Here is a 25806-nt window from a genome sequence, read left to right on the forward strand (position 1 = left end):
TTGCCTTCATGTGTTCTAGAGCTTTCAGCTGTGATGTCAACTCTCTGATGTGACTATTCTCTAGTTTCTTCCTGTGAACACTTAGAGCTATGAACTTTCCTCTTAGGACTGCTTTCAAAGTGTCCCATAAGTTTGGGTATGTTGTGTCTTCATTTTATTGAATTCTATGAAGTCTTTAATTTCTTTCTTGACCCAGGAATGGTGCAATTGCGTGTTGTTCATTTTCCATGAGTTGGTATTTTTCTGCAATTTGTGTTGTTTTTGAATTCTAACTTTAAATCATGGTGGTCTGAAAAGACACAGGGAGTTACTCCAATTTGTTGCCGCATATGTGGTCGATTTTAGAAAATGGTCCATGTGATGCTGTAAAAAAAGGTATATTCTTTTGTGTTTGGATGGAAAGTTCTATAGATATCAGCTAATCCCAACTGGGTCATAATTGATGTTAGTTCCTTTGTCTATTTGTTAAGTTTCTGTCTGGTGATCCTGTCCAGTGGTGAGAGTGGACTGTTGAAGTCTAAATGAGAGAGGTCTTATTTGTGATTTGAGTTTTAATAATTTTTTAATCAGTGTTGGTGCCTTTGCTGGGGCATGGATGTTTAGGATTGAGACTTCTTCCTGATGGATTTTTCCTGTGATGAATATGAAATGACCTTCTTCATCTCTTTTTTTGATTTTTTGTTTAAAGTCTAATTTTAGACTAGGATAGCTACCCCAGCTTGTTTCTTGGCTCCATTTGATTGGAAAATCTTATCCCAACTCTTTGCTCTGAGGTAATGTCTGTCTTTGAGTTGAGGTGTGTATCTTGTGTGCAAAAGAGGGTTCAATTCTGTCTTCGCATCCACTCTGTTAGCCCGTGTCTTTTCAAAAGCGAGTTAAAACCATTAATATTGAGGGAAATTAAGGACCACTGAGTGCTTATTCTTGTTTGTTTTTTATTTCTTGTTGGTAGTGCTATTGCATGTGGATTTACTCTTCATTTTCTTTTGGGTTTTTATAAATTTCGATTATTTATTCCCTATGTTTTTGTGAGTGTAGATAAATTCCTTAAGTTGGAGCTTTCTTTCCAGTACTATCTGCAGGGCTGGATCAGTGGTTACATATGGTTTTATTCTGGATTTGATGTGGAATATCCTGTTTTCTCCATTTATAGTGATTGAAAGCTTTTCTAGGTATAGTAGTCTGGGCTGGCATCCGTGTTCTCTCAGGGTTGGTAGAACATCTATCCAGGTCCATTTGCGTCAAGAGTTTCCATGGAAAAGTCCAGTGTAGTTCTGATAGGTTTGTCTTATATGTTACTTGGCCTTTTTCCTTTGCTGCTCTTAATATTCTTTCTTTATTCTGTACATTTGGTGTTTTAATTATTATATGACGAGGGGACTGTTTCTTTCAATTGTTTCTTTGTATTTCCTTGGCTTTCCTTGATTTCTTGCATCATTTGGGTTGTCTTCTCTTCCATTTATCTGAAGGATTTTCTCATTTCCTCTCTTAGGTTCTCAATCATCTGCATGAAGTTGTTTTGAAGGTTGCTCTCTTCTGCTTCTTCTGTGTTGGGATGTTCATGTCCTGCTGGTGTAGAGTCCCTAGACTGGTGGTGTCATATTGGTTTTCCTGTTGTTGGATGCGTTCTTATATTGTCATCTTATATTGTCATCATCCAGTGGGTGCAGGTGGTGTTCATTCCTTTCCTGGTGTGCATGGCACCAAGGTTCTCTTCTGGTGGGTGCAAGTTGCTCTGATACTGTGATGGGTCTCAAGGTTGGTGCAGGCAGGTCTGTGGCACTCGGTCTTCAAGAGGGTGAGAGCGGGACTTGAACAGAGATGTCAGCACGCTCTGGGTTGCTTGGTCCTCAGGGGCCAAGTGTAAATGCCTCTAGACCCCAGGGTAGGAGTTCCCAGAGTGGGCAGGCAGAAGTTGGGTCCAAGCAGGAGCATAAGTCATTCACCTCTGGGGCAGGAGTAGCCCAGTGATCTCTGTAGAGTCAGGGTCGCTTGGTCCTCAGGGGCCTATTCAATCTTCCTGTGGACTCCACGGCCTAAATTTCTGTAGTTATAATTTCGTTTGTATCCATATGTGTGTGTGTGTGTGTGTGTGTGTGTGTGTGTGTGTGTGTGTGTGTGCGTGTGTTTTCGGGACAATATATATGTAACAACAATTATTAAATGACAGTTATATTTTTGATGAGGTAAATCGAAACATTTGAATGCAAATGACTGGAGTAATCCAGATGTTTAATTGATATAAGTATATTTTCATTAAATTTATACTTAAAATAACTTGTAAATTTTACATGTGGACTCTAAGTTCATATATTTTATTTTGAAATTATAAATTTCAATATACCTTGTAAGTATGAAGTTTATACAATATATATTTTACCAATGCAACATAGTCTTAAATATCTGAAGAAATGGATGTCTTGTAGAATTATCATTGCAATTGTGGAAATTTTGAAATGATCTCTCCCAATGTCCAAAAAATTTTATGGAACAGATAGGCATATTTCTTGTTCATTATTATTTTGTTGTTTTCTTTTTAATAATCACTCCCTTTGAAGAACTAGATATTATCATGTATTAAGAACAATTATTCATAGAAAGTCTATATGTGATTTTTTTCACTTCTAACATTTTATAATTCATGTGTTTTGAAAGGATTTTGTTGATCTAAATTGATAATGCAATTTGCAAGTAAATAGAACACTTTTATTAATGCCACTTGGTTGATTTTGAATTCTACCAATTATGTTTATAATATTGGGTTACATGACATGTTTAAAGAGGACCTTTCAAATTTTTTATATTGTAAAATACAATTTCATGAAAAGGCATTCTTCTTGTTCATCATGTTTGAGCTTTTGATTCCTTATTTCCATATGTGTTGCTTATGATCATTTTATTGTGTTCTTTTTAAAAATCACTCTCTTTGATTAACTACATATAACATGTATTAATAATAATTAGTCATAGGAAGCCTATATGTGATTTTTTTATCTCTAACATTTTAAAGTTCATGTATTTTGAAGGTGTTATTGTTATAAATTAATTTCCAAATAAATAGAACATTTCATAATGATGGATGATTTTGCTCCAATACACATTGGTTTCCTCTTATAGGTAAGTTTCTTAATTAATTTGCCTAAATTCACACCATCATTCAATAATTCCCTTTCATTTTTTCCAGGTGTGATTTGTTATACAATTCAGGAGATGACCACAAAAGAGTATATACAGGATGCTTGTCAGAGTGAAATATCAGGATGCTTGGGAAATAATAGCCCTGGGGTATTACACATAAGGAACTTCTCAGTATGTCGATTTAAAGCATGTGGGAAGTCCTTTACCAATTGCTCACAGCTTCAAGTTCACCAAAGAATACACACTGGAGAAAAACCCCACATCTGTAAATTATATGGAAAGTCATTTACCAAAGGCTCAACTCTCCAAATTCATCAAAGAAAACACACTGGAGAGAAACCATACAATTGTACAGATTGTGGGAAGTCCTTTACCACAGGCTCAAACCTCCAAGTTCATCAAAGAATACACACTGGAGAGAAACCTTACAATTGTAAAGCATGTGGGAAGTCCTTTACCAAAGGCTCAATACTTCAAATTCATCAAAGAATACACACTGGAGAGAAACCTTACAATTGTACAGATTGTGGGAAGTCCTTTACCAGTGGCTCAAACCTCCAAGTTCATCAAAGAATACACACTGGAGAGAAACCTTACATTTGTACAGATTGTGGGAAGTCCTTTACCACAGGCTCAAACCTCCAAGTTCATCAAAGAATACACACTGGAGAGAAACCTTACAATTGTAAAGTATGTGGGAAGTCCTTTACCAAAGGCTCAATACTTCAAATTCATCAAAGAATACACAGTGGAGAGAAACCTTACAATTGTACAGATTGTGGGAAGTCCTTTACCACAGGCTCAAACCTCCAAGTTCATCAAAGAATACACACTGGAGAGAAACCTTACAGTTGTAAAGCATGTGGGAAGTCCTTTACCAATGGCTCAGATCTTCAAGTTCATAAAAGAATACACACTGGAGAGAAACCTTACATTTGTACAGATTGTGGGATGTCCTTTACCACAGGCTCAAACCTCCAAGTTCATCAAAGAATACACACTGGAGAGAAACCATACAACTGTACAGAATGTGGGAAGTCCTTTACCACAGGCTCAAACCTCCAAGTTCATCAAAGAATACACACTGGAGAGAAACCTTACAAATGTCCTCTTTGTGGAAAGTTCTTTAGCCAGAACATACATCTTCAAGTTCATCAAAGAATACACACTGGACAGAAATGTTAAAATTGTGATGTATGTGGCAAATTTTTTTAAACAGAGCCCAACATTACAAATTTATCAAAAAATACATAATGGAGAGAAACATTGCAATAGAAATGCATGTGTCAAGTCCTTTACTAAGAGGGCAATACTTATATCAAATCTAAGCATATATTACTGATAAAAAGGTAAAAATGTATACATTGTGGCAAGTTATGTGTCTATGATACATCTTCAAAGTTACTACACAAGTGGAGAAGTCAGAATCCTTTCTATTTAACGAGTAAGTTACTTGCTATGTCCTTTTACCATGGATCATGTCTGCAAAATCTCACTACATCTGTACATGAGAGAAAACTTAAAATGTGAGTCACGTGGCAAAACCTCTTCTGGGTGCTAAAAATCTTAACAAACATCACAGAATCCATACTAGAATAACACTCACAATATTAAATGTGTGGCAGTTTTTATGGAGTGTTCAGATAATCAAACCTAACAAAGCATCAGTAATGGAAAGAATCCTAACAAATGTAAAGTGTTTTCAAAACCTCTAAAAAGGAGCTCAAATCTTAGAGCACAACTGAAAATTGATGAAAGAGACCAACTCAATAGGGAATTGCTGTCCAAATAATCATATAAAAATAAGGTGCTTTATGATGTGAGTATTAAAAGGAAATTCAGCATAAGTTGATACTTTATTCACAGTTAGATGAGTGGCGTTACTAAGCCTTATGATCATTGTCATGTTAAAGCCGTTCTACCAAGAAATAAAATAGCTATTCCAAGATGACTGTTAGGAAACAATCTTCATATGCAGCAATATATTTGTCAGTACTACATTGAAATCATGTATTAAAATGATACTGGATAAATTTGACAATAGTTGAAGGCATAAATATTTAAAATGTGAATGCTTATGCCAGGGTAAGTTTACTGATGACCATCTAATTCAGTGTTACTGCAATTATCTGTATGTTTTATGTGATAAGATTGAACTTTTATTTATAATACCATCGTGTTGCTAGTGTTCAAAATTTTACAGAATTTAATAAAGATTGTTTTGAAACTAATGTTTATTACCATTTTCTCAATTATCAATAAGAACAATATAACCTGTGTTCAATTACTGCTGACTTGTAATGGTGAACATTCAGTTTATACTAGTGTAGTGTAATAAGTGTCAGGATTTGCAATACACAAAATTGCAAGAAAACATGACCTGAAAAGAGAGAACAAATGGTTTTTATGAAAACCGTAACAGAATGAAACATTAGAAACAGATGTGGGGAAAAAGAAGGCCTGAATGTGTGAAGGCCTGACTGGGTGTGTGAGTGAACTTCACCTGTTTACATGGGCAGAGTTAATTCCAAGACCGGACACTGAGACACAGCAAAACAATGCAAACTAAATGAAAACTCACTTCCCCTCATTGATTGAGGCTATGAACATTACAAAACCTCCTGTGTTTGTGTGAGGATGTTGATAGTTTATGTAAAAAGCATCCAGCATATTTTGCTTTCTTCAGATATGTAGGCCTCAACAGATGAAGGAGATAGAATCTGAAAGTACTGAGATGAGCCAAGAATGCCTACCTGCATAGCTTTGAATAATAACCGTGACACTGAAATATCAATCAACATGTAATAAGTCTTTCAATCTATTTGGATGTTGGTATTATAGACAGAGAGATTCTGGAGTGTGGCTGTTTCCTTTCGTAGAGTTAGGAACACTTGATCCCACCTTTTCTTTGGGTCCATTTTAATTATGTGTATATTTTATCCATTCTTTCTTTTTTGAGACAGGATTTCTCTGTGGTTTTGGAGGCTGTCCTGGAGCTAGCTCTTGCAGATCAGGCTGGTCTTGAACTCACAGAGATCCACCTGCTTCTGCCTCTCGAGTGCTGGGATTAAAGACATTCAACAGCACCACCTGGCCCTATTCTCTCTATTGTAAAACCATGCCACTTATTTCTGTCACTGGAGACATACTGGACAGGAAATCATTAGTCCCATAGTCCCTATTCAGAAAGAAATGTGTTGCTTGAGTCTGAAATGAATTGTACTTACAATTTCTGATTTAGAAAGAAATTTGCTTGATTATTAAATACTAATGAGTCTGAGAGTAGGATTTCCCTAATAAAATTTTATAGGCAGATATGAAGAATAAGCATTAGCAATTTTACCTATATTTCAATATGTTCTAGTCAATACCAAAGTAGTCACCAGACAAGCAAAGAAGCTGAAATTAGTTTTCAAAACTGGAAAATGACTCATCTAAACCAGAAATGGTTGTTTCTTCAATTTGTGATCTCATACTTTGTGCATATAGATGTCAATTTTTCATCTCACTTTTTAAATTGGACAGAAATTTAATTCATTTTAATGAATAGAGTGCATTTTATTCATGGATAAAATACAAAGTCTATGTCTAAAATAGAAAATTCTGCATTTCCTTCATTCTGCCCCATGATTTGCATCTCCAGGAAAATATTAATTTTATCCTATATAACTGAAGCATGCTACATGATTACTCTGGAAAGTCATCTTATAGAATTTTTCCTATACCAGCTTGCACAGAACTGGTTCAGGCATATTTGAAGGCAACTGCAATAGTCATAAAGCCATCACAGCTGCTTAACCAAAATCCAGCAAAACTGAGACACATGATGGTAACTTTGTCACTTTTGGTTTTGATATTGGCACCTTGCATGTTTAGGGGACTATTAACATTTGAACAATTTTGGGAATGATAAATTAATGAGAAATTTCTTTTTTATTTAAATTAGAAACAAGATTGTGTTACCTTTCCATCACAGTTCCCTCTCCCTCCCCTCTGCTCCTATCCCTATCCCCCTAACACAGTACCCATCCCATACCCTTTCTGCTCCCCAGGGATGGTGAGGCCTTCCATAGGGGATCTTCAGAGTCTCTTATATCCTTTGAAAAGGGCCTAGGTCCTCCCCCAAGTGTCAAGGCTCGGGGAGTATCCCTCTATGTGGAATGGGCTCCCAAAGTCCACTCATATGCTAGGGATAAGTACTCATATACTACAAGAGAGCCCATAGATTTCCAAGATCTCCTCTTGACACCCAGGTTCATGGGGTCTGGATCAGTCCCATGCTGGTTTCCCAGCTATCTGTCTGGGGACCAAGACCTCCCACTTGTTCAGGTCAGCTGTTTCTGTGGGTTTCACCAGCCTGATCTTGACCGATTTGCTCATCTCTCCTCCTTCTCTGCACCTAGATTCCAGTTCAGTTAAGAATTTAGCTGTGTGTGTCGGCTTCTACTTCCATCAGCTTCTGCATGAAGGCTACATGATGGCATGTAAGTCAGTCATCAATCTCAATATCGGGGGAGGGCTTTTTTGGTAGCCTCTCCTCTGTTGCTTAGATTATTAGTTGAAAATTTTGTATGTGTGTCAGGGGAGTTTGGAGAGAGATTGAGAGAGAGAAAGAGAGAAAGGGAGGGGAAGGGAGAGGGAAAAGGGGATGGGACAGAGAGAGAGATATGTGACAGAGTTTCTCTGTATATCACTGGCTGTCCTGGAACACTCTCTGTAGACCAGGCTGCCCTGGAACTCACAGAGATCAGTCTGCCTCTGCCTGCCAAGTGCTGGGATAAAGGCATGCACCACAACCACCTGGGAAATTTCTTATGAATCATTTTGTCCCCCCTGTTCCCCCACATGCTTCTTTTTTAATTTTCTAGGTAGCGTACTACCCTTCACGCTATTAGGTAGATATCCTTCTTGTTGAAATTTATCCTTACAAATTGGAGGTTCTGACACATACAGAAGCCAAAGGTCATCTTAGGAGACTTGAAACATCTGTCCCAGGACTTTCTCAGGTAGAAGATAATCAAAGGAAAGTAAATATTTCAAGAAGATTTCAGTGGGCCAGAGGAGTTGGTTGCAGATCCGATTGAAACCCTCTTCCCACTGTGCAATCAGGTTATTCTGTGGCATCTAGAAAAACAAAATGAAATTAGCTGAATACCAGTGGCCGTAGAGAGAGCCTGGTCCAAGTCCACCTCCAGGGTATTGGAAAACATCCACAAAGGCATCTAGGGCTAGACTTTTCTACCTCAGGCGAAAATAAGGAAACACACATTTTCTGATGAAAACTTTCTGAAAAAAAACTTCATCTGAAAAACCTCAATCTGCAAAATCTCTCTGTCTCCCAACAGCTACATGGTTTACATCCCACTGCCTGTCTTTCAAAATATACAGATCTCTCTCCCGAATAGCCATGAATACCTATTCGCGGTCACACCTCTTTTGTATACAATTTGCTCCCAGTAAATTATCAGATAATGCTAAACTGCGGGAAGTCTATCCCAAGTTTGTTACAGAAATGAATAAGCTACAGGAAGAATCTACAGCAAGAAACAGCCCATTCATTCATGAGATTATAATGCCAAGTACAGATTCATACTGGTTTCATCCATCAGGAGAATCCTCAATTCTTCTGAGTTATGTCAGGATAGTTGGCTGTGTAATTACTGTGCGATCTTGTAGCTTATAGAAATGTGGGAGTCTAAAATCAATGATGGACAGAAAGAATATTTGAATTTATCACTACATACAAGTCACCATGTTGAATCACCTTCACCTACAGCAGGGAAAATGACTCTTGAGATCAGATAGCTTATTATTGATGAGGATAAAGGGGCAAAATGTGGGGAAGCACGTGTCTAGGAAAGTAAATAAGCTGATTATCCACAGCTTTGGATTATTAAAAAATGTGGTATAGATAATTAATAAAAAGGACATTGAGTAGGAGAGGACAAAAGTGCACACAAGGATCAAGATGGTTTTTGTGGCCCTTTCTTCAGGGGAGACTCCGAGGGAATACAGGGCACTGTGGATGTACTGCAGCTGACTCCTGTGCCTGTAGAGGATGCCTACCATGAAGACACTGGTCCAGACCATGAGACTCAAACACAGACTATCAGTGATACAAACCAATAACAGATGTAGACGGAGTACAGTGTTGCCCCCCCCAACAAACGCTGAGCAGTACCCCAACTTGATTTTCTTGGTGAAGTTTTTGTTAGTACCAGATCCAACCACATCTATAGCTGTTTTGCTGTTTAGAAGCAGATGCACAAGCCAGCTGAGTGAGCAGGACTGAACCATGTACTTGGAGATAGAGTGTTTAAGCTTCATGCACCTCAAGTTGCTGGGGCTGATTGTGATTGCCTGGAAGCAACTCAAGAGGCAGGTGCAGTGCAGGGAAATGCCCCAGACACTCGGTTACTGTAGAGAGTCAGTTTACATAAAAGGTCATCCAGGAGATTGTGCAAGCCCAGCTGTGCCAGTATGTATGGAATTACTCTTGAGATAATAACCAAAGAATTGGCAAAAGACAGGTGCCTTAAAATCTGGTCTTTGGGCATCAGAGTTTTTCCAGTGAGTACAGGCATGACATAGGGAAGAAGAATTGACCAGTTGCCAAGAATCCCAACAGTTGTTTGAGAGAAGAACAAAATCCCCATTGGCATGTTCTCAATAACCATGATCTTTTTACCTAAAAGAGACAAATTTAACATCATCAATACATTCAGAAGGAAACATTTAAGTGTGTATTAATTTTAAGGAGCTCAAATTGTGTCACTACCTCACCATCATTTCTTAATAATTTTTTCCCCATTGAAAATCTCTAGGATGGTTATTTGGCATTCATGAACATTTATCTTGATATCAGTCACACTATTGATGGATAGATACCAGAATGTAATGAAAATGACACTTAAGTAGCCTCAGGTTTTCAAACTTCTTACCATAAATAAAAGTGTATGACTCATATATATATATATATATATATATATATATATATATATATATATATTCCTTATTACTGTCTTTGCATGTCTCATTATTGAAGATTATTCTGTGAAGAGATGCTTGTGCATCTCTCACAATATCAATGAGATTGTACCAGCCTAGACACTACTCAATAGATCAATGACTATTGAAAATGTGGTACATTAGTCTTGGATCAGTGGCTTATCAGTTAAGAGTGTTTGCTCCTTGCCAGTGGACATGTCAAAGGAGCAGCAGATACCAATTGACTTCAGGGGATAAGACATCAGGAACAGAACCCTGATGGGTGACTCTTGGATAGAAAAGGTCCCAAGATAGTGGGCCCCAAAATGTTTCTTGCTACTTCTGTGTGTTTGCATGTTTGCCATTGCCAATTTTTCTTTTATCTGGTGTGAATGAGCTTGGGGAGATTCCCATTGCTCTTTTTTTTGTTTTTGTTTTTTTCTTTTGAGACAGGGTTTCTCTGTGTAGCTTTGGAGCCTGTCCTGGCACTCACTCTGGAGACCAGGCTGGCCTCGAACTCACGGAGATCCACCTGCCTCTGCCTCCTGAGTGCTGGCATTAAAGGCGTGCGCCACCAACGCCCTGCTCCCATTGCTCTTAATGCAGTATCATCATCTCTTGGTAATATTCCATTTTGTTGGGCATTTTCCCAGGTAGTTTATTATGAAGATGACGTCCTGATAAACTCTACTGTTTAACTGAGGCAATGATTTTATGCATTAGTCGTGTTAGTTTAAATAGTATTTTAATATTTGAGGGTTTTAATAACTATAGTAAGGATTTATGATAGAGGCTATTAAAGTGGAATAGTTAACATAGGTCAAGGTCGAATAAAATGTTACCCCTGCCTCTGATAAGGCAAAAGCTGCCAAGGATGAAAAATAAAACAAGAAAGTGTCACACAGCTAGAGCACATCGTTTGCTATTGAGGAGCCATATTGACTTCGGCTTCAGTCAATCATTAAGAAAAACAATTGAGTCCCAGAAGCACAGCTAGCTTAAGTTCTATTACTCTTAATGACCTGAGATGTGTTCACAGTATTTGAAGTGCATCATGGTTGAAACAAATCCTTAAAATGACTTCAGGTTAGCTGAAGATGTTTTGATAAGAGGTTTGATGTAAAAAATCCAGGAGGACAATCTAATGTTGTATAAAGGCACAGAGCTGAGTTATAGATCCATTAAGGTTAAGGATCAAAAACAAAGCAGCCCGATTATTATTAGCTGACATAATTTTCTTGCTAGGATGGGTTGTTAACCAAAGTTTTTGATTAATTCCTTGTGCCAATTTCTGTCCCATTTTCTAATATAAAAAAAGTTGATGAGTGTTCAGGCCTGTCAAGGATTTAAAATAGAGCTGTCTGCTTCCTTTACATATAAAGAAGTTAAAATTTTTGGTTCTTCTATGAGTTCTTATGAGGTACATAATAAAATAATTGATCCTTTCTTTGTAACTGCAAAATGCAGCCTGCCAATAGAAGAACTGGCTGAATAAAATACCTTGCTTGTTTACACTCTGTTAATCTCTAACAAGTCGCTTGGAAATGAATGCATGTGGGATCATTAGACAACTTGTTTTTGCCTGCAATATGTAAAATGTTTAATCATGTAAGGAATATGAAAAGCATGCTATTTTTATTGTTTTTACCTATATTCAGTATAATCATTCACTTGAAAAATAGAATGTAACCACATTGTAGTATTTATATTGCCTGAATGGTTTTGTTAGGGCATATAAGCTGTTGAGAAAAAATAAAGACAGAATACAGATAAAGAAAACATCAAGAGAGTATTGTTCATCTTTTCCCTGATGCCCACAGATAAAAAATGTCTTAGTAAACTGACTCCATAGGTCCCCATCAAGCCCAGCACTACTGAAGACTGGTCCTCATCACATTGGTTGATGCTCTTGCAGAGGACTCAGGTTTGCTTCCCGGCAACCACATGGAGCTTTATAGCTGTCTGAAAATCTACTTCTTCATGATCTTATGCCCTCTTCTGACCTCTGAGGGCATAAAGCATGTATACGGCACACAGACATACATTCAGGCAAAATGTTAAAACACATAAAATAAAATATATAAATCTACAAAAGGAAAATGTAGTACATGCATAGAATAGATTTTCTTCACCTATAAATAGAAATGATATGAAATTAGTAAAGAAATTGTTGGACCTGGAATTTATATTATTCAGTGTTACCCAGATTCAAGAAGACAAATACTGCATGATCTCTCTCATTTACAGATCTTACATTTTAATATGTTAATATGTTAAGTATATAATACAATACACTGTTTGTTATATGTAAATGTATGTATTTTAAGACATACATTTTAATTATGTTATGATTGAATATTGAATATAATTGTACAATATATTGTGTTAACTTTGCATACTATATATTATGTCAATATAATATATAAAATATAATTACGCAATGGTATAACATAACGATATATAAATGTTATATATTTAATGTATATATTAGTGTGTTTATGTATGTATATTCGTGTGAGTGACATATAAGGCTTGAGACTAGAAATATGAGCTCAGGAGAGGGAAAAGAGGTGTTGAAGACATGTGGGTGGGACAAAAGAAGACACATGTAAAGTCAAAGCAGAAAAGCAGTTGCTGAAGGTGGACCATTACAACAGGGGCACACAGAGAGGGAGAGGTGAACCATGAAAAACTAATTACAGTCTTTAAAACCCGGCAAGTCCATATTGGTTACATCACCGTGGAGCGCTACAGTGATGATGATCATGTGGAAAAGATACAGGCTTATGGAAGTTAGTGTTGAATGATTGAGAGATGATGACAACCAACTGGTTTCCTTCCTCTTGGTGTGAAACCAGAAAGATCAGGCTACAGCTTAGTATGTTGTTGAAGGTATAGTCTGTATCTATCTCAGTATTAGTAGCTCTTGGAAGGAGATTTTCTATGAGAGAGGCTGAACCTCTGTATTAGGGCAATGACAATAAAGATGGAGAATGCCAAGGATTCAGCTCCTGAATCCTTATCAAAAGTGAGGGACACCCTGAGAATGACATTGATGACTGACTTATATGCTACCCGATTGCCCTCACCCAGCAGCTGGTGGAAGTAGAAGCAGACACCCACAACTAATCACTGAACTGAACTGGAATCCAGTTGCAGAGAAGGACGAGTGAAGAGCAAAGGGGTCCAGACCAGGCTGGCGAAACCCACAGAAACAGCTGACCTGATTATCGGGGAGCTCTTGATCCCCAGACTGATACCAGCATGGGACTGATCCAGACCCCAGGAACATGGGTTTCAGTAAGGAAACCTCAGAAATCTACTGGACCTGCTGTAGCAGTTAAAGCTTTCCTGCAGAAGGATCCGAGTGTCCTGCGTATGATTTCTTGCTGGCGAGGAATACAGAGCGGGCGCGGGACATATTTTAGAGCTTTAATGCATCTTGAGAGGAGAGCATAAGCTTACCAGAGCGGAGACCCTGAACCAAGAAGCCCGTCCCCTAATAAAGGAGGGCAACCGCCGCCTTGGACATGTCACCCCATGATTGGCTGCAGCTCATCCGGCCATATGACGCCACGGAATAGGCAGAGATCAAGGAATGGAAATTTACCCAGCGCCTGCACAATAATCTTGTTTACATTCGGTGCCTGCCGGATGCAGGCGCCATCTTGTAATGGAGAATGCAGGGACGGCTCCCTACACCAACTTGTTTTTCCCCATTTTATTCCATCCAGGAATTGTTGACGGCTTGGCAGAATTAGATCTACCTCCAGTCACCCAACTTAGAAACTCCCTCAAAGAAGTGTACAGATGTGTGTTTCCTAGGTGATTGTAGAATCCCTGAAGTGAACTATCACCATTAAGAATCATGTTACCTAATATAGTGTGGTTGAAGATGAGGCTTAGACTTGCACAAATGATAAACGAATATATGGATATCTTTATGAACAGAAACCAACAACTTGTGACACATGGAAATATAAAAAAAAAGATCTTTCCCCAGGCAGACAGGAGACAGTGTGGAGACAAAGTTGGCAGCAGTGATTAGTACAATGGGACAACATATAGAGACATGCTTATAGAAATGTAGAGGTTAACCTCTAACTCTGAGACTGTCACAAATTGTCATACAGTAACAGACTTTGGGGAACCCCCATGGGGGGCCTTATACTCCCTGGGTGCAGAGGGAGGAGGAGGTGGGGGGTGCTGTTGAGGGGTTGGGGGAGGGGAAGGAGAGGGAGAAGGGATTCACATTTGAAGCAGGCTTGTTTCTAATTGAGCTAATAAAACATAATCTCTAGGGGGGAAAGTCATACAGAATGCCAGGGTCAAAGCTACTGAAGAGGAAGTGACGTTGGTACACAGTAGGATTGGAAGTCTAGGGATATCTCTGGCTTCCAGTGGAAGTCTGAGAACACAATGAGCAGGCACAGCAAATAGACATCACTGACTCCTCCTCCCACAGAGAAACCTGAAAGTGAAGCCACAAGCCCAGACCAAGAGATGAGATATAGAACATCAGTGAAGCCAAAACATGAACCAGTACCGTGAAGTTGCTCACACAAACATGTTATTCTCAATATGCCAAAGATCTTGGATTTTCCTTTGCCCTTCTGTTTTCTCATTCAGTAGCAGTAGTGGAAGCAGACTCCAGGCGGTGCCTGAAGAGAAACACACAACTCAACAGTCTATTGGACATCTGCAAGCACAAAATACTCTTCAGTATGTGATGATCCCTATTTCCACAGCCTTGGGAGTGAAAACAAAGATATCTTAATCACATGGAGACATTTAGAGAGCATTAGAATAATTGTAATAACTTTTGATGCTTAATTTAAAATCACTGACTTTCTTAATAACACCTGGTCCTGGGTGGTCGATAATCAATAATGTATGAAAGAATATTTCAATTTATCATTACATGCAAGTCACCACATTAAATTACCTTCACCTACAGAAGGAAAAATAATTCTTAGGAGAATATTTGTTACTACTGATGAGGATAAAGGGGCAAAATGTGGGGAAACACGTGTCCAGGAAAGTAAATATGCTGATTATCCACAGCTTTGGGTTGTTAAATAATGTTGTGTAGAGAACTAATATAAAGGACATTGCATAGGAGAGGACAAAGGTGCACACAAGGATCAAGATGGTTTTTGTGGCTCTGTGTTCAGGGGAGACTCTAAGGGAATACAGGGCACTGTGGATGTACTGTAGCTGACTCCTGTGCCTGTATAGGATGCCTACCATGAAGACACTGGTCCAGACCATGAGACCCAAACACAGACCGTCAGTGAAGCAAATCAATATCAGATGGAGAACAGTTGCAGTTTTGCTCAAAATAATTGCTGAGCAGTACCCCAACTTGATTTTCATGGTGAAGTTTTGGTTAGTACCAGATCCAACCACATCTATAGCTGTTTGGCTGTTTAGAAGCAGATGCACAAGCCAGCTGAGTGCGCAGGAGTGAACCATGTACTTGGAGATGGAGTGTTTAAGCTTCATGCACCTGGAGTTGCTGGGGCTGATTGTGATTGCCTGGAAGCAACTCAAGAGGCAGGTGCAGTGCAGGGAAATGCCCCTGGACACTCGGTTACTGTAGAGAGTCAGTTTACATAAAAGGTCATCCAGGAGATTGTGCAAGCCCAGCTGTGCCAGTATGTGAGGAATTACTCTTGAGATAATAACCAAAGAATTGGCTAAAGTCAGGTGCTTTATAATCTGGTCTTTGGGCATCAGATTTTTTCTAGTGAATATAGACATGACATAAGGAAGAAGAACTGACCAATTGCCAAGAATCCCAACAGCTGTTTGAGAGAAGAACAAAACCCACATTGGCAAGTTCTCAATAACCATGATCTTTTCAGCTTAAACAGACAATACTAGTCAATACTACTCAGGAAGAAAACATTTCTCTTTGTATTCATTTTACCAGCTCAAATTGTATCCCCATCCAACCATCATTTATTAATATGTTTTCCCCATTGAAAAATTTCTTGAAGGATTTTAACATTGTTATATATTATATTTGTCTTGAGATCAGTCACACTATTGATGGATAAATAATAGACTCTAATGATCGGTACCTTTAAGTTGCCTCCAGTTTGCAACTTTCTTGCCATAAATAAAAATGCATGTTATTTATAGTTTATGACCATTGTCTTTTCATGTCTCATCTTTGAAGCCTACTCTCTGAAGAGATTTGTATACATCTGTCACAATATCAAAGAGATCGCTCTAGTCTAGATACTACTGCTCAATAGATCAGGGGGTATTGAAATCGTAGTACTTCAGTCATGGAGCAGTGGCTTATCAGTTGATATGTTCGCTCATGTCACTGGCCATGTAAGAGGAGCAGTAGATGCCAATTGACTTTAGAGGATCAGTCGATCTGGAAAAAAAATCATGATTGGTAGTCAGGCATTGGTGGCGCTCGCCTTTAATCCCAGCACTTGGGAGGCAGAGGCAGGTGGATCTCTGTGAGGTCAAGGTAGCCTGGTTTACGGGGTGAGTGCCAGGACAGGCTCCAAAGCAATACAGAGAAACCCTGCGTCTAAAAACAAAACAACAATAACAGCAACAACAAAAACCCATCCACCACCAACCCCCCCCCAAAGAAAACATGATGAGTGAATCTTAGATACACAAGGGCTTTAAATCCTTGGCCCCAGAATGTTTCTTTCTTCTTCTGTGCCTTTGCATGTTTGCCACTTCCCTTTATCTCTAGTATCTGTGGTGTGAATGGGTGTGGGGCGATTGGCACTGTCATTAATGAAATATGATCATCTCTTGGAAATTGTCCATTTTACTGGGAATTTTACCTGTTGATTATTAAGACGATGATTTCCTCCTATGCTGTGCTGTTTAAATGAAGCAATGATTTTTACACAATTATAGTATTATTTTAAGTAGAAATTTAAACAATAATAGTGTTATTTATACAATAATTGTGTTAGTTTAAGTAGTTTTTATTAAATATAGTAAGGAATTACGATAGAGGTTATTTAAGTAGAAAAATTAACATAGGTAAGGGTAGAATAAATTGCTGCGAATGCCTCTGATAAAGCAGAGGCTACAGAAGATAAAAGAAAACAAAACAAAACAAGGAAGTGTCACACAGCTAGACTACATTGAGGAGCCATACAGATTCTGGCTTAGGTAAATGATTATGAACCCAAGAGGACGATCTTAAGCTGTATAAAGGCACAGAGCTGAGATCCAGATTAAGGTTATCGATCAAATATAAAGCAGCCTAATTATTATTAGCCAAAATAACTTTCTTGTTAGGATGTGCTGTGGATGAAAGGTGGCAATTACCTCCTTCTGCCCATTTCTACCCTCAGTAACCTGATATTAAAACCTGTTGATGAGTGGGTATGCACTCTGAGGTTTTAGATTAGATCTGATGGATTCTTTTACATAAATAGAAGTTTACATTTGTTATTCTTCTAAGACTTCTTATAAGATAACCTTTGTAGCCACAAAATGCAGCCTTCTAGTAGAAGAATGGGATGAGTGAAATACCTTGCTTATTACCAGCCTACAATCCCCATCACCAAAGGAACTAGGAAACAAGAAGGACTCTAAGAGAAGAATGCATGGAACCCAGAGAATGGGAAGGGGCGGGATCTCCAGAGCTAATTGGGAGCATGAGGGTAGGGGAGAGGGAGCTGGGAGAATGAGAGGGGCAGAAGAGGAGGGGAGAGGTGGAAATGGAGGAGCAGGAAGGTTGAGTTGGGGGGAAGAATAGAGGAGACCAGGATGAGAGATACCATTACAGAGGGAGCCATTATAGGTTTTTCAGAGAGATCTGGCACTAGGGAGATTTCCAGAGACCTACAAGAATGATACCAACTGACAATCTAGGCAACGGTGGAGAGGCTACCCTCCATGCCCTTCCCCTATAATGAGACTGGTGACTACTTTATATGCCATCCTAGAGCCCTCATCCAGTGGCTGATGAAGCAGAGGCAGACACCCACAGGTATACACTGAACTGAACTCTGGAACCCAGTTGCAGAGAGGGAGAAGTGAAGAGCAAAGAGGTCAGGACCAGACTTGTGAAACCCACAGAAACAGCTGACCTGAACAAGGGGGAGTGCATGGATCCCAGAATGATGTCTGGAAGGCCAGCAGAGGACTGATCCAGACCCCTGCTCATGGATGTCAATGATGAGGCCTTGGCACTCTATGGGGCCCCTGGTAGTGGATCAGTATTTACCCCTTGCATAATAAGGGACTTTGGGAGCCCATCCCACATTTTGGGATGCTCTCTCAGCCTGGAACAGGGGTAGGGACTAGGCCCTTCAGGATGATATGACAGACTTTGTGGAATCCCCATGGAGGCCCTTACACTCCCTGGGGAGCAGAGGGGGGATCAGGTAGGGGGAAGTTGGGGGCCTGGGGGGAGGGGAGGGAGAGGGAGAGGGAGAAGGGATTGACATGTGAAGCAGCCTTGTTTCTCATTTCAATTAATAAAAAATAATCTCTTAGGAAAAAATACCTTGCTTGCTTACATTCTGTTAATTTCTAACAAGTTAAGTGGAAATGAATGTATGTGGATTTTTGGAAAACCTTGTTTTTCACCTGTAATAAGTAAAATGTCCAATGATTTTATGATTCAATATGAATTATATTCAACAGCATATGAAAACATGCAGTTTTATTACCTATTCACAGCAATCATTCACTTCAAAAATAGAAAGCAACCAAATTATAATTTTTATATTGCATGAAGCCATAGAGGAAAAATAAGACAAAATACAGAGGAAGGAAACCATCAAAAGAATATGTGTGTTCTGAATCTGTTCCCTGATTCCCTCAACTAAGAAAATGGCTTAGTAAACTGACCTCATAGAACCCAGCACGCTGAAGCCTGGTCCTTATGACAGTGGTAGCTGCTTTTACAGAGGACTCAGGTTTGCTTTCCAGCAACCACATGGAGCTTTATAGTTGTCTGAAACTCTAATTCTTTGTGACCTGATGTCCTCTTCTGACCTCTGAGGGCATAAAGCACACAGACATACATTCAGGCACAATGTTAAAATGCACAACATGAAATATATAAATTTACAAAGGAAAATGTAGTAATAGCATAGAATAGAATTTTGGTCACCTATAAATAGAAATGATATGAAATTTGTAAAGAATTTATTGTACATGGAATTCATATTATACAGTGTTACCCAATTCAGAAAAACAAATAACTCAGGATCTGTCATATTTACAGATTTTAGATTTTAATAAGCTATATGTGCCTGTTAATTATGTAATATAATATATTGTATATTACATTTGTAGATTTATAATATTAAACATATAACATTTTAATTATACAATCATTACATATTACACCCAATTTTATATTATATTAGCATTGTATATTAATTATGTTTATATATGATACATGATTGTATAATGGCATAACAATATATAAAAGTTATATGTTTAATATATTATATATATTAATATGTATACATAGGTATGAATATATTCCTGAAAGTGAAACCTAAGACTTGAAATTAGAAATATGATATCAGGAGAGGAAAAAGAGGTGTTGCAGACAGGTGAGTGGGACAATTGAATACACATGCCAAGTCAAAGCAGAAAAGCAATTGCTGAAGATAAAACCTAACAAGAGGGGAGTAAAGAGATGCAGAGGTGAACCATGAAAATCTAATTACAGTCTTTAAAACCTGGCAAAACCATGTTGGTTACTAGATGAAGGAAGCCTTCTGTGCTTCCTCAGTGTCGCGCTACAGTGATGGTGATCATGCGGAAATGATGCAGGCTTAGGGGAGTTAGCAGTGAACGATTGAGAGATCAAAAGCACCAACTGGTTTCCTTCCTGTTGGTGTGAAACCATAAAGATCAGGCTACAGCTTAGTATGCTGTCGTAGGTGTAGCCTGAATCTATCGCAGCAATAGCAGCTAATGGTAGGAGATTTTCTTTGAGAGTGGTTGAAATTCTGTATTATGGCAATGACAGTAGTGATGGGAATTTCCAAACATACTACAGTTTCCTTCCAAAAGTGGGGGACACAAGTGTTCACCCACAGTTCTTATTGGTGTGTCTCACACATGACAATGAACACATGCCTGTGCAAACCTAGGTGGAATTTTTACAGGAAAAAGAAATCAATAAGACCAAATGTCTCTCTTATCTCAAGTTACCTTATGCACCAAGATATAATACCATGATCTAACATATTGTGGCTTTACATTTGTGAGAGTGAAGAAAAAATTGGAGTATCTTAATAATGCTGAATTGCCTTGCCTTTTTAAAAAGATATTGTTCATTATGTTTATATTTCATTAGTATAATAATGGTGCGAAAGATTTGGTCTCCCACATGTTTCTGATGTTTTCCTGCATACTCACAATTTGACATTCCTAAGGAAATTGGAAAACCTAGCCAGACAACATTAACCATAGTCTAGACAGTATCATTAGCATCTGGGCCTTTGTCTGAATGAAGAGCCTTCAGCATGCAGAGAAATGACAATGACCTGCTGGCACACATTCCAATGTCTGAAGAAACAACATGAAATGTTAGCAAGAAAAGGTAACAGTCAGTTAAAGAGACAGAGTCAGTAGCTATCCCTTAAAGGTTAGGGTTTGAAACTGTGCCAACGCCTGTACAAGCATGACTTTGAGGAGATAGATGAAAAATACAACAGACAAAGAAGACAATAAAGGGGCGGAGGGAGAGGACTACATCAAGACCGTGACAGTCAGTTTCTGTCAAGTTAGCATCTTTTAAAGGCTGATCCAAGATCGCTAATCAACTAAGGAACGTCACTGCCCTGAGCTAGCAGGTGTTGCTGCTTGACTGGTTCCTGAGGAGGAAAGACCAGGGGATCAGAAATAAAGAAGATAGAACAGGTGGGCTTAGGTGGTCTTGTGCAAGCTCTGTCTTGTGCCAAGCAAGCTTATTAAAACGTTCAGCATCTTATATGCTAATTTCAGGGAAGAGATGGGGCAATGTCAGCAGAAAGCAGTTGTACAAGGGGATGGCAGAATATCTCAACGGTGTTACCTCGAACGAAGAAGATTCCAGTATAGGAAGATGTTCCTGATGGTCCCCAGATAAGACACCCCTGAGTGTTCTTACTCTGTCTTTCTTGTGCTTCCAGAAGTTTATATTGTCAATACTTCCCCAATAGAAATTCTGTGGTAAAGAACTGTTATGAGGAGACAAGAATACAATCAAATACATTGTGTAGACCAAGAGTGACTTAACACAGCACACAGCATGAAATCAGACCAGGACAAGGGAATAATACAAAATATACTGGTTTGCAGGACAAATCTGCCAGGCTGTTGAATAGTATTGGAAAGCCAGGTAAGGTAATAGACACTGTATTCAAAAATGCAGCTCCAATGAGTCAGATATTGAGATAAATACAATTTTTGGATTCAGTCATTTCACCAGTCTATAATAATACTCAATTAATTAAAAATGGGAAATCAGCATTCAAATAGAAAATGATGAAACTAGTAACCAAACAGTTCATCAACAGACACATGGTTCACCAGAAAATTTCTACAACAACACGGGGGGAATATAGTAAAAGTTTCATCCCAGAAACTGAACTCTAGTTGTCTAGCTGACATACTTCCAAGGCTAATTTTACATGAATTTATTTTGAAAACCATAATTGCCTTTCAGCCTGGACATCAATGGAGTTGGAGAAGCTGTGTCTCCAATCACAGTGGATTCACAGATGAGGGAAACACTCAGAAGCTGCAGTTAATCAAAAGTCCTGCTGCCCTGCTCCCTTGTTTGAGCCTGGCCCTGTCCAGCTCATGGTGTGCTTTTTGGGGTTCTGGAAGTGACAGGACTCCTTTACTGTTTTTCTGAACCCTGGGCTCATATAAATGTCTCCTGAGTTTTGGACTACACCAGGAATGGTGAAAAACACACCAGTCATCTGTTAGCTTTCCCCATAGTTTTCAGTCAAGACCCCTCTTCACAGTTTTCCCCAAGAGGTGCTGAGCATGTTAGTAACTGTGTTTCTCTGCATCCCTTTAACTGATGCAGAAGAGTATCAATCTGTCTGTCTGTCTGTCTGTCTGTCTGTCTGTCTGTCTGTCTTTCTGTCAACTTTTGCAAATGTAACTGGAATATGTCTCTGTTGCTATGTTATTTTCCCCTGGAATTCTGATTGAGTGTGCAAAGAGAATGAACAGCCACTCACACTGAGCTATTGTGCTCATATTCACAATGTACATCCAATCACACAAAAGCTTCTCGTTTTAAGTATTTTATTTCTTTATGGCAATGATATCTGCTTTAATAAGTCATTATTGACATACATACCTGCCTGTGATTTTAGGAATACTAACTTCTGTGGCTAGAGACGTGGGTCAGTAATTAAGACAATTTGCTGATCTGACAGAGGATTTAGGTTCTTCTTGTCCTGCCCACCATGTTTGGCTCACAATTACCAGGAACTTCAGCTCCAGGAAAATCTTTTATTTCTGGACTCTGCTTCTCACACATACACATGTGTACAAACCCACAAACTCTCTCTCTCTCTCTCTCTCTCTCTCTCTCTCTCTCTCTCTCTCTCTCTCACACACACACACACACACACACACACACACACACACAGAGAGAGAGATACATATAATATAAAGTAATAAAAATAAATCTTGAAAGAAGAATTAGCAGCCTTTAGCAAACCAGACAGATGAAAAAGAGCATAATTCAACCTCCAAAATGGATGATACTGGGTGGGATAGATGGCAGAAAAGCATTTATTTTTAAAGTGTCAACATCTGTATTCTGATCAATTGGCCTGCTTGTTGTTGTTGGCATTGCTGGCCACCAGTTTAGGAAAAAAAAGCTAAGCAGTCTCAAGATTCAGACAGAGACCTTGTTTAAAGAAATAAGGCAGAGACGGATACAGAAAGACCTCCAACCACTCTTCTGGCCAGCATGCATGCACATGCACATATACCAAACACAAACACTATACTCTTCTCTCTCTCTCTCTCTCTCTCTCTCTCTCTCTCTCTCTCTCTCTCTCTCTCTCTCTCTCTCTCTGTCTTTCTCTCTCTCTCGTCTACCAATCTATCTATCTGTCTCTCTGTCTCTCTATCATCTAGCTACACATCTATCATCTGTCTTTCTCTCAATCATCTATATATAATCTAACATGCATCTATTTTTCTGCCACTCTGTCTAGAAGTTTTCATTTATATACAGAAATGAGTGGTGTTTCTACATTACAACATAGGAATGTAACCCTTGGAGCTTATGGGAGGCATCAAGTTTCACAGAGGAAGAAAGGCAAGATACAGTCTGTCCTTTGCCAGGAGGAAATAGCTCCCATTTCATGTGAAACCCTTTTCAGGATCTTAATTCAATACTTAGCAATACTGACTTTCCCTTACTCCCATCTGTCTGGAGATTTTCTGGTCACCTGTGACTTGGTATAAAAAGAAAATGTACTTACAGTGTGCTCTGTGTCAGCACAGTGGAAGAGTGCTGTAGCGAGCTATTGAGTCTGTCTTGTGGAGGAGAGACTCTGGTCCCTCACTTACAGGCTTATAATTCCCTGGTCTTCTTTCCCACAGGACTTGTGACTTTCAGCTTATATCCATAACAGCATCTGCATGGGGGATTAATAATACCTTTCTGACAGCCTTGATCCACTTACTTGTGAGTGAAAAACTCCAGATCAAGACAGCAAATCTACAAAAGCAATTATGAGGGGTTGGGAAGAAACTTTTCTGTGAGTCCTTAGAGTATGTCACCCAAGGAGTCACAAGGGAAGTCACACATGCTATGACAGGGGTTCGGATGGCCCTGTTGGATTCAGAGAGACCTGACAGGTTTTCCTCAACACCTAATATCTTGGGAGATTTCAGAAGTTAGTAACTAGCTTTAAGGGCATGAAAGTTGAGGCTTCCAAGATCTTTTGTCTCTCACTATTTAAAGTACTTTTTAATTGAAAATGGATTTTTTTCTCATACAATATATCACAATTATAACTCCACTCCTTCTATACCTCTTATTTCTTCATATGTTTGGATCAACTTTCTTTCTGTTTCCTAGTTAGAAAAGAACTGGCTTCAAAGAGACATCAACAAAACATAACTGATAAAATATAATAAGATTAAGTGAAAACATCCAACAAAGTTTGACAGCCAAGCCCCTAGATAACTAAATGAGCTAAAGGGGACCAATAGAAGGTACAAGAATCAAAGACCCATTCATTTCCATATTCAGGAGTCCCACACATTTCTAACACATGTTTATGAGATGCGGTGTAAACCCATGCAGGCCCTATGCCTGATGTCAGTCTCTGTGAGCTCATTTGCCCTTTACTTATTTGACTCAGAGGTTCTTGCTCCCCAGGTGTCCTCCAATCTCTCTGGTTCTTACAATATTTCTGTCTCATCTTCCACAGGATTTCTTGAGCTCTGAGGGGAGGGAATAGATGGAGACTTCCAACTTAGACTCTCTCACAGCATAAGGTGTAAGTGTGAATCTCTCCATCTTTTTCCATCTGCTTTTGGTGGAAACCTCTCTGGTGATGACCAGATAAGCCACTGAGCTCTGTGTATAACAGAATATTGTGTTGAATCATTGCATTGATTTTTTTTTAGATCCAAAGTGCTTGGTTTATCCTCAGGACTGTAGTCTGCTTGGTTCTTTGCTTCTTGGTTTCCCAAGTGGGTTCATCTAGTTCAGGTTTGTGTTCTGTCTCATGGATTGGGCCTTAAGTCAACTCAGACATTGATTGGCTATTCACACAGGATCTGTGCCCAGAGTCGCCCTTGAATATTTCGTAGGCCAGAACAGTTTGAAGATGAAAGGTTTTTTGACATGGTTAGTTTCCTCATTTGTGTTATGCAGTCCTGCAGAGTATGTTCCCACCCAGAGCGACTAGAATGTGTGACTGAGAGGTCCACCATGTGGGCTCCAGAATGACTCTCCATGTTCAGTGGTTTGTGAGGTTGTTGCCCTTGGCTGTGAGGTCCCACTGTCACTTTTAGAAGAGCAACAACTCTTCTTATTAACAACTGCCTGGGTCATTTGGGAGTTTCCACAGGATTCCCCGTGTCCTACAACTCATCTGAATTTAATCCACTTCTGCCACTGGCAGCCTCCCCTGGCCTCAATAGATGGCCTGTTGAGACTCTATAACTCCCATTACTTGTAGGCCTTATTAGGACCATGTTCATCGATTCTAGAAAGTTTCCACTGCACTAGGTTTTTACACCACCCTCCAGATACCTCCCGATTACAAATGACTTTTTCTGCACTCTCCTTCCTTTCAATATTGCACGATAGTGGATGGCATGGCCAGTATGTTGTTTAATGTGGGTCCATTAAATGAAAACTCAGAGATTCTTTAAGAATGAGTTTTAAGGTAGACTTCCTACTATTGCTCAGAATCTTATTTGGAGTCAACATGTGGATTCCTGGGAATTTCCCTAGTTCAAAGATTCTTTTAGCCCGTAAGTCCCCCCTCTATCAAGGTTATCTCTTTTCTTGATCCCCTTCCCAGTTCTTCCTCCAACTCAATCTTCACAATCTCTTATCTTCTCCTTCCGCCTCCTCTTCTCCCGTGCACTTTCTTCTCCCTCCATTCATCCTTCCCCATACTCCCAGTTTACTCAGAAGATCTTGTCCCTTTGCCCTTTTCTGTGGGTCCCTGTATGCCT

General features: G+C 39.1%; 1 protein-coding gene and 1 pseudogene across 1 annotated transcript; both read right to left on the reverse strand.

Annotated features, from left to right (window-relative positions):
* Nucleotides 1-8874: 8874 nt before the first annotated feature.
* Nucleotides 8875-9851, reverse strand: LOC113838274 (annotated as a pseudogene).
* Nucleotides 9852-15072: 5221 nt separating this feature from the next.
* Nucleotides 15073-15981, reverse strand: LOC100759977 (vomeronasal type-1 receptor 4-like). The gene has a single exon (XM_027434056.1). It carries the CDS (start codon nt 15979-15981, stop codon nt 15073-15075), a length of 909 nt encoding a protein of 302 aa, XP_027289857.1.
* Nucleotides 15982-25806: the final 9825 nt, after the last annotated feature.

This window comes from Cricetulus griseus, unplaced genomic scaffold, assembly GCF_003668045.3.
Source record: "Cricetulus griseus strain 17A/GY unplaced genomic scaffold, alternate assembly CriGri-PICRH-1.0 unplaced_scaffold_14, whole genome shotgun sequence".
Classification (NCBI taxonomy): domain Eukaryota; kingdom Metazoa; phylum Chordata; class Mammalia; order Rodentia; family Cricetidae; genus Cricetulus; species Cricetulus griseus.

Coding starts and splice junctions, on each gene's coding strand:
- LOC100759977 (XM_027434056.1), bottom strand. CDS start 15,981: ATGGTTATTGAGAACTTGCCAATGTGGGTTTTGTTCTTCTCTCAAACA.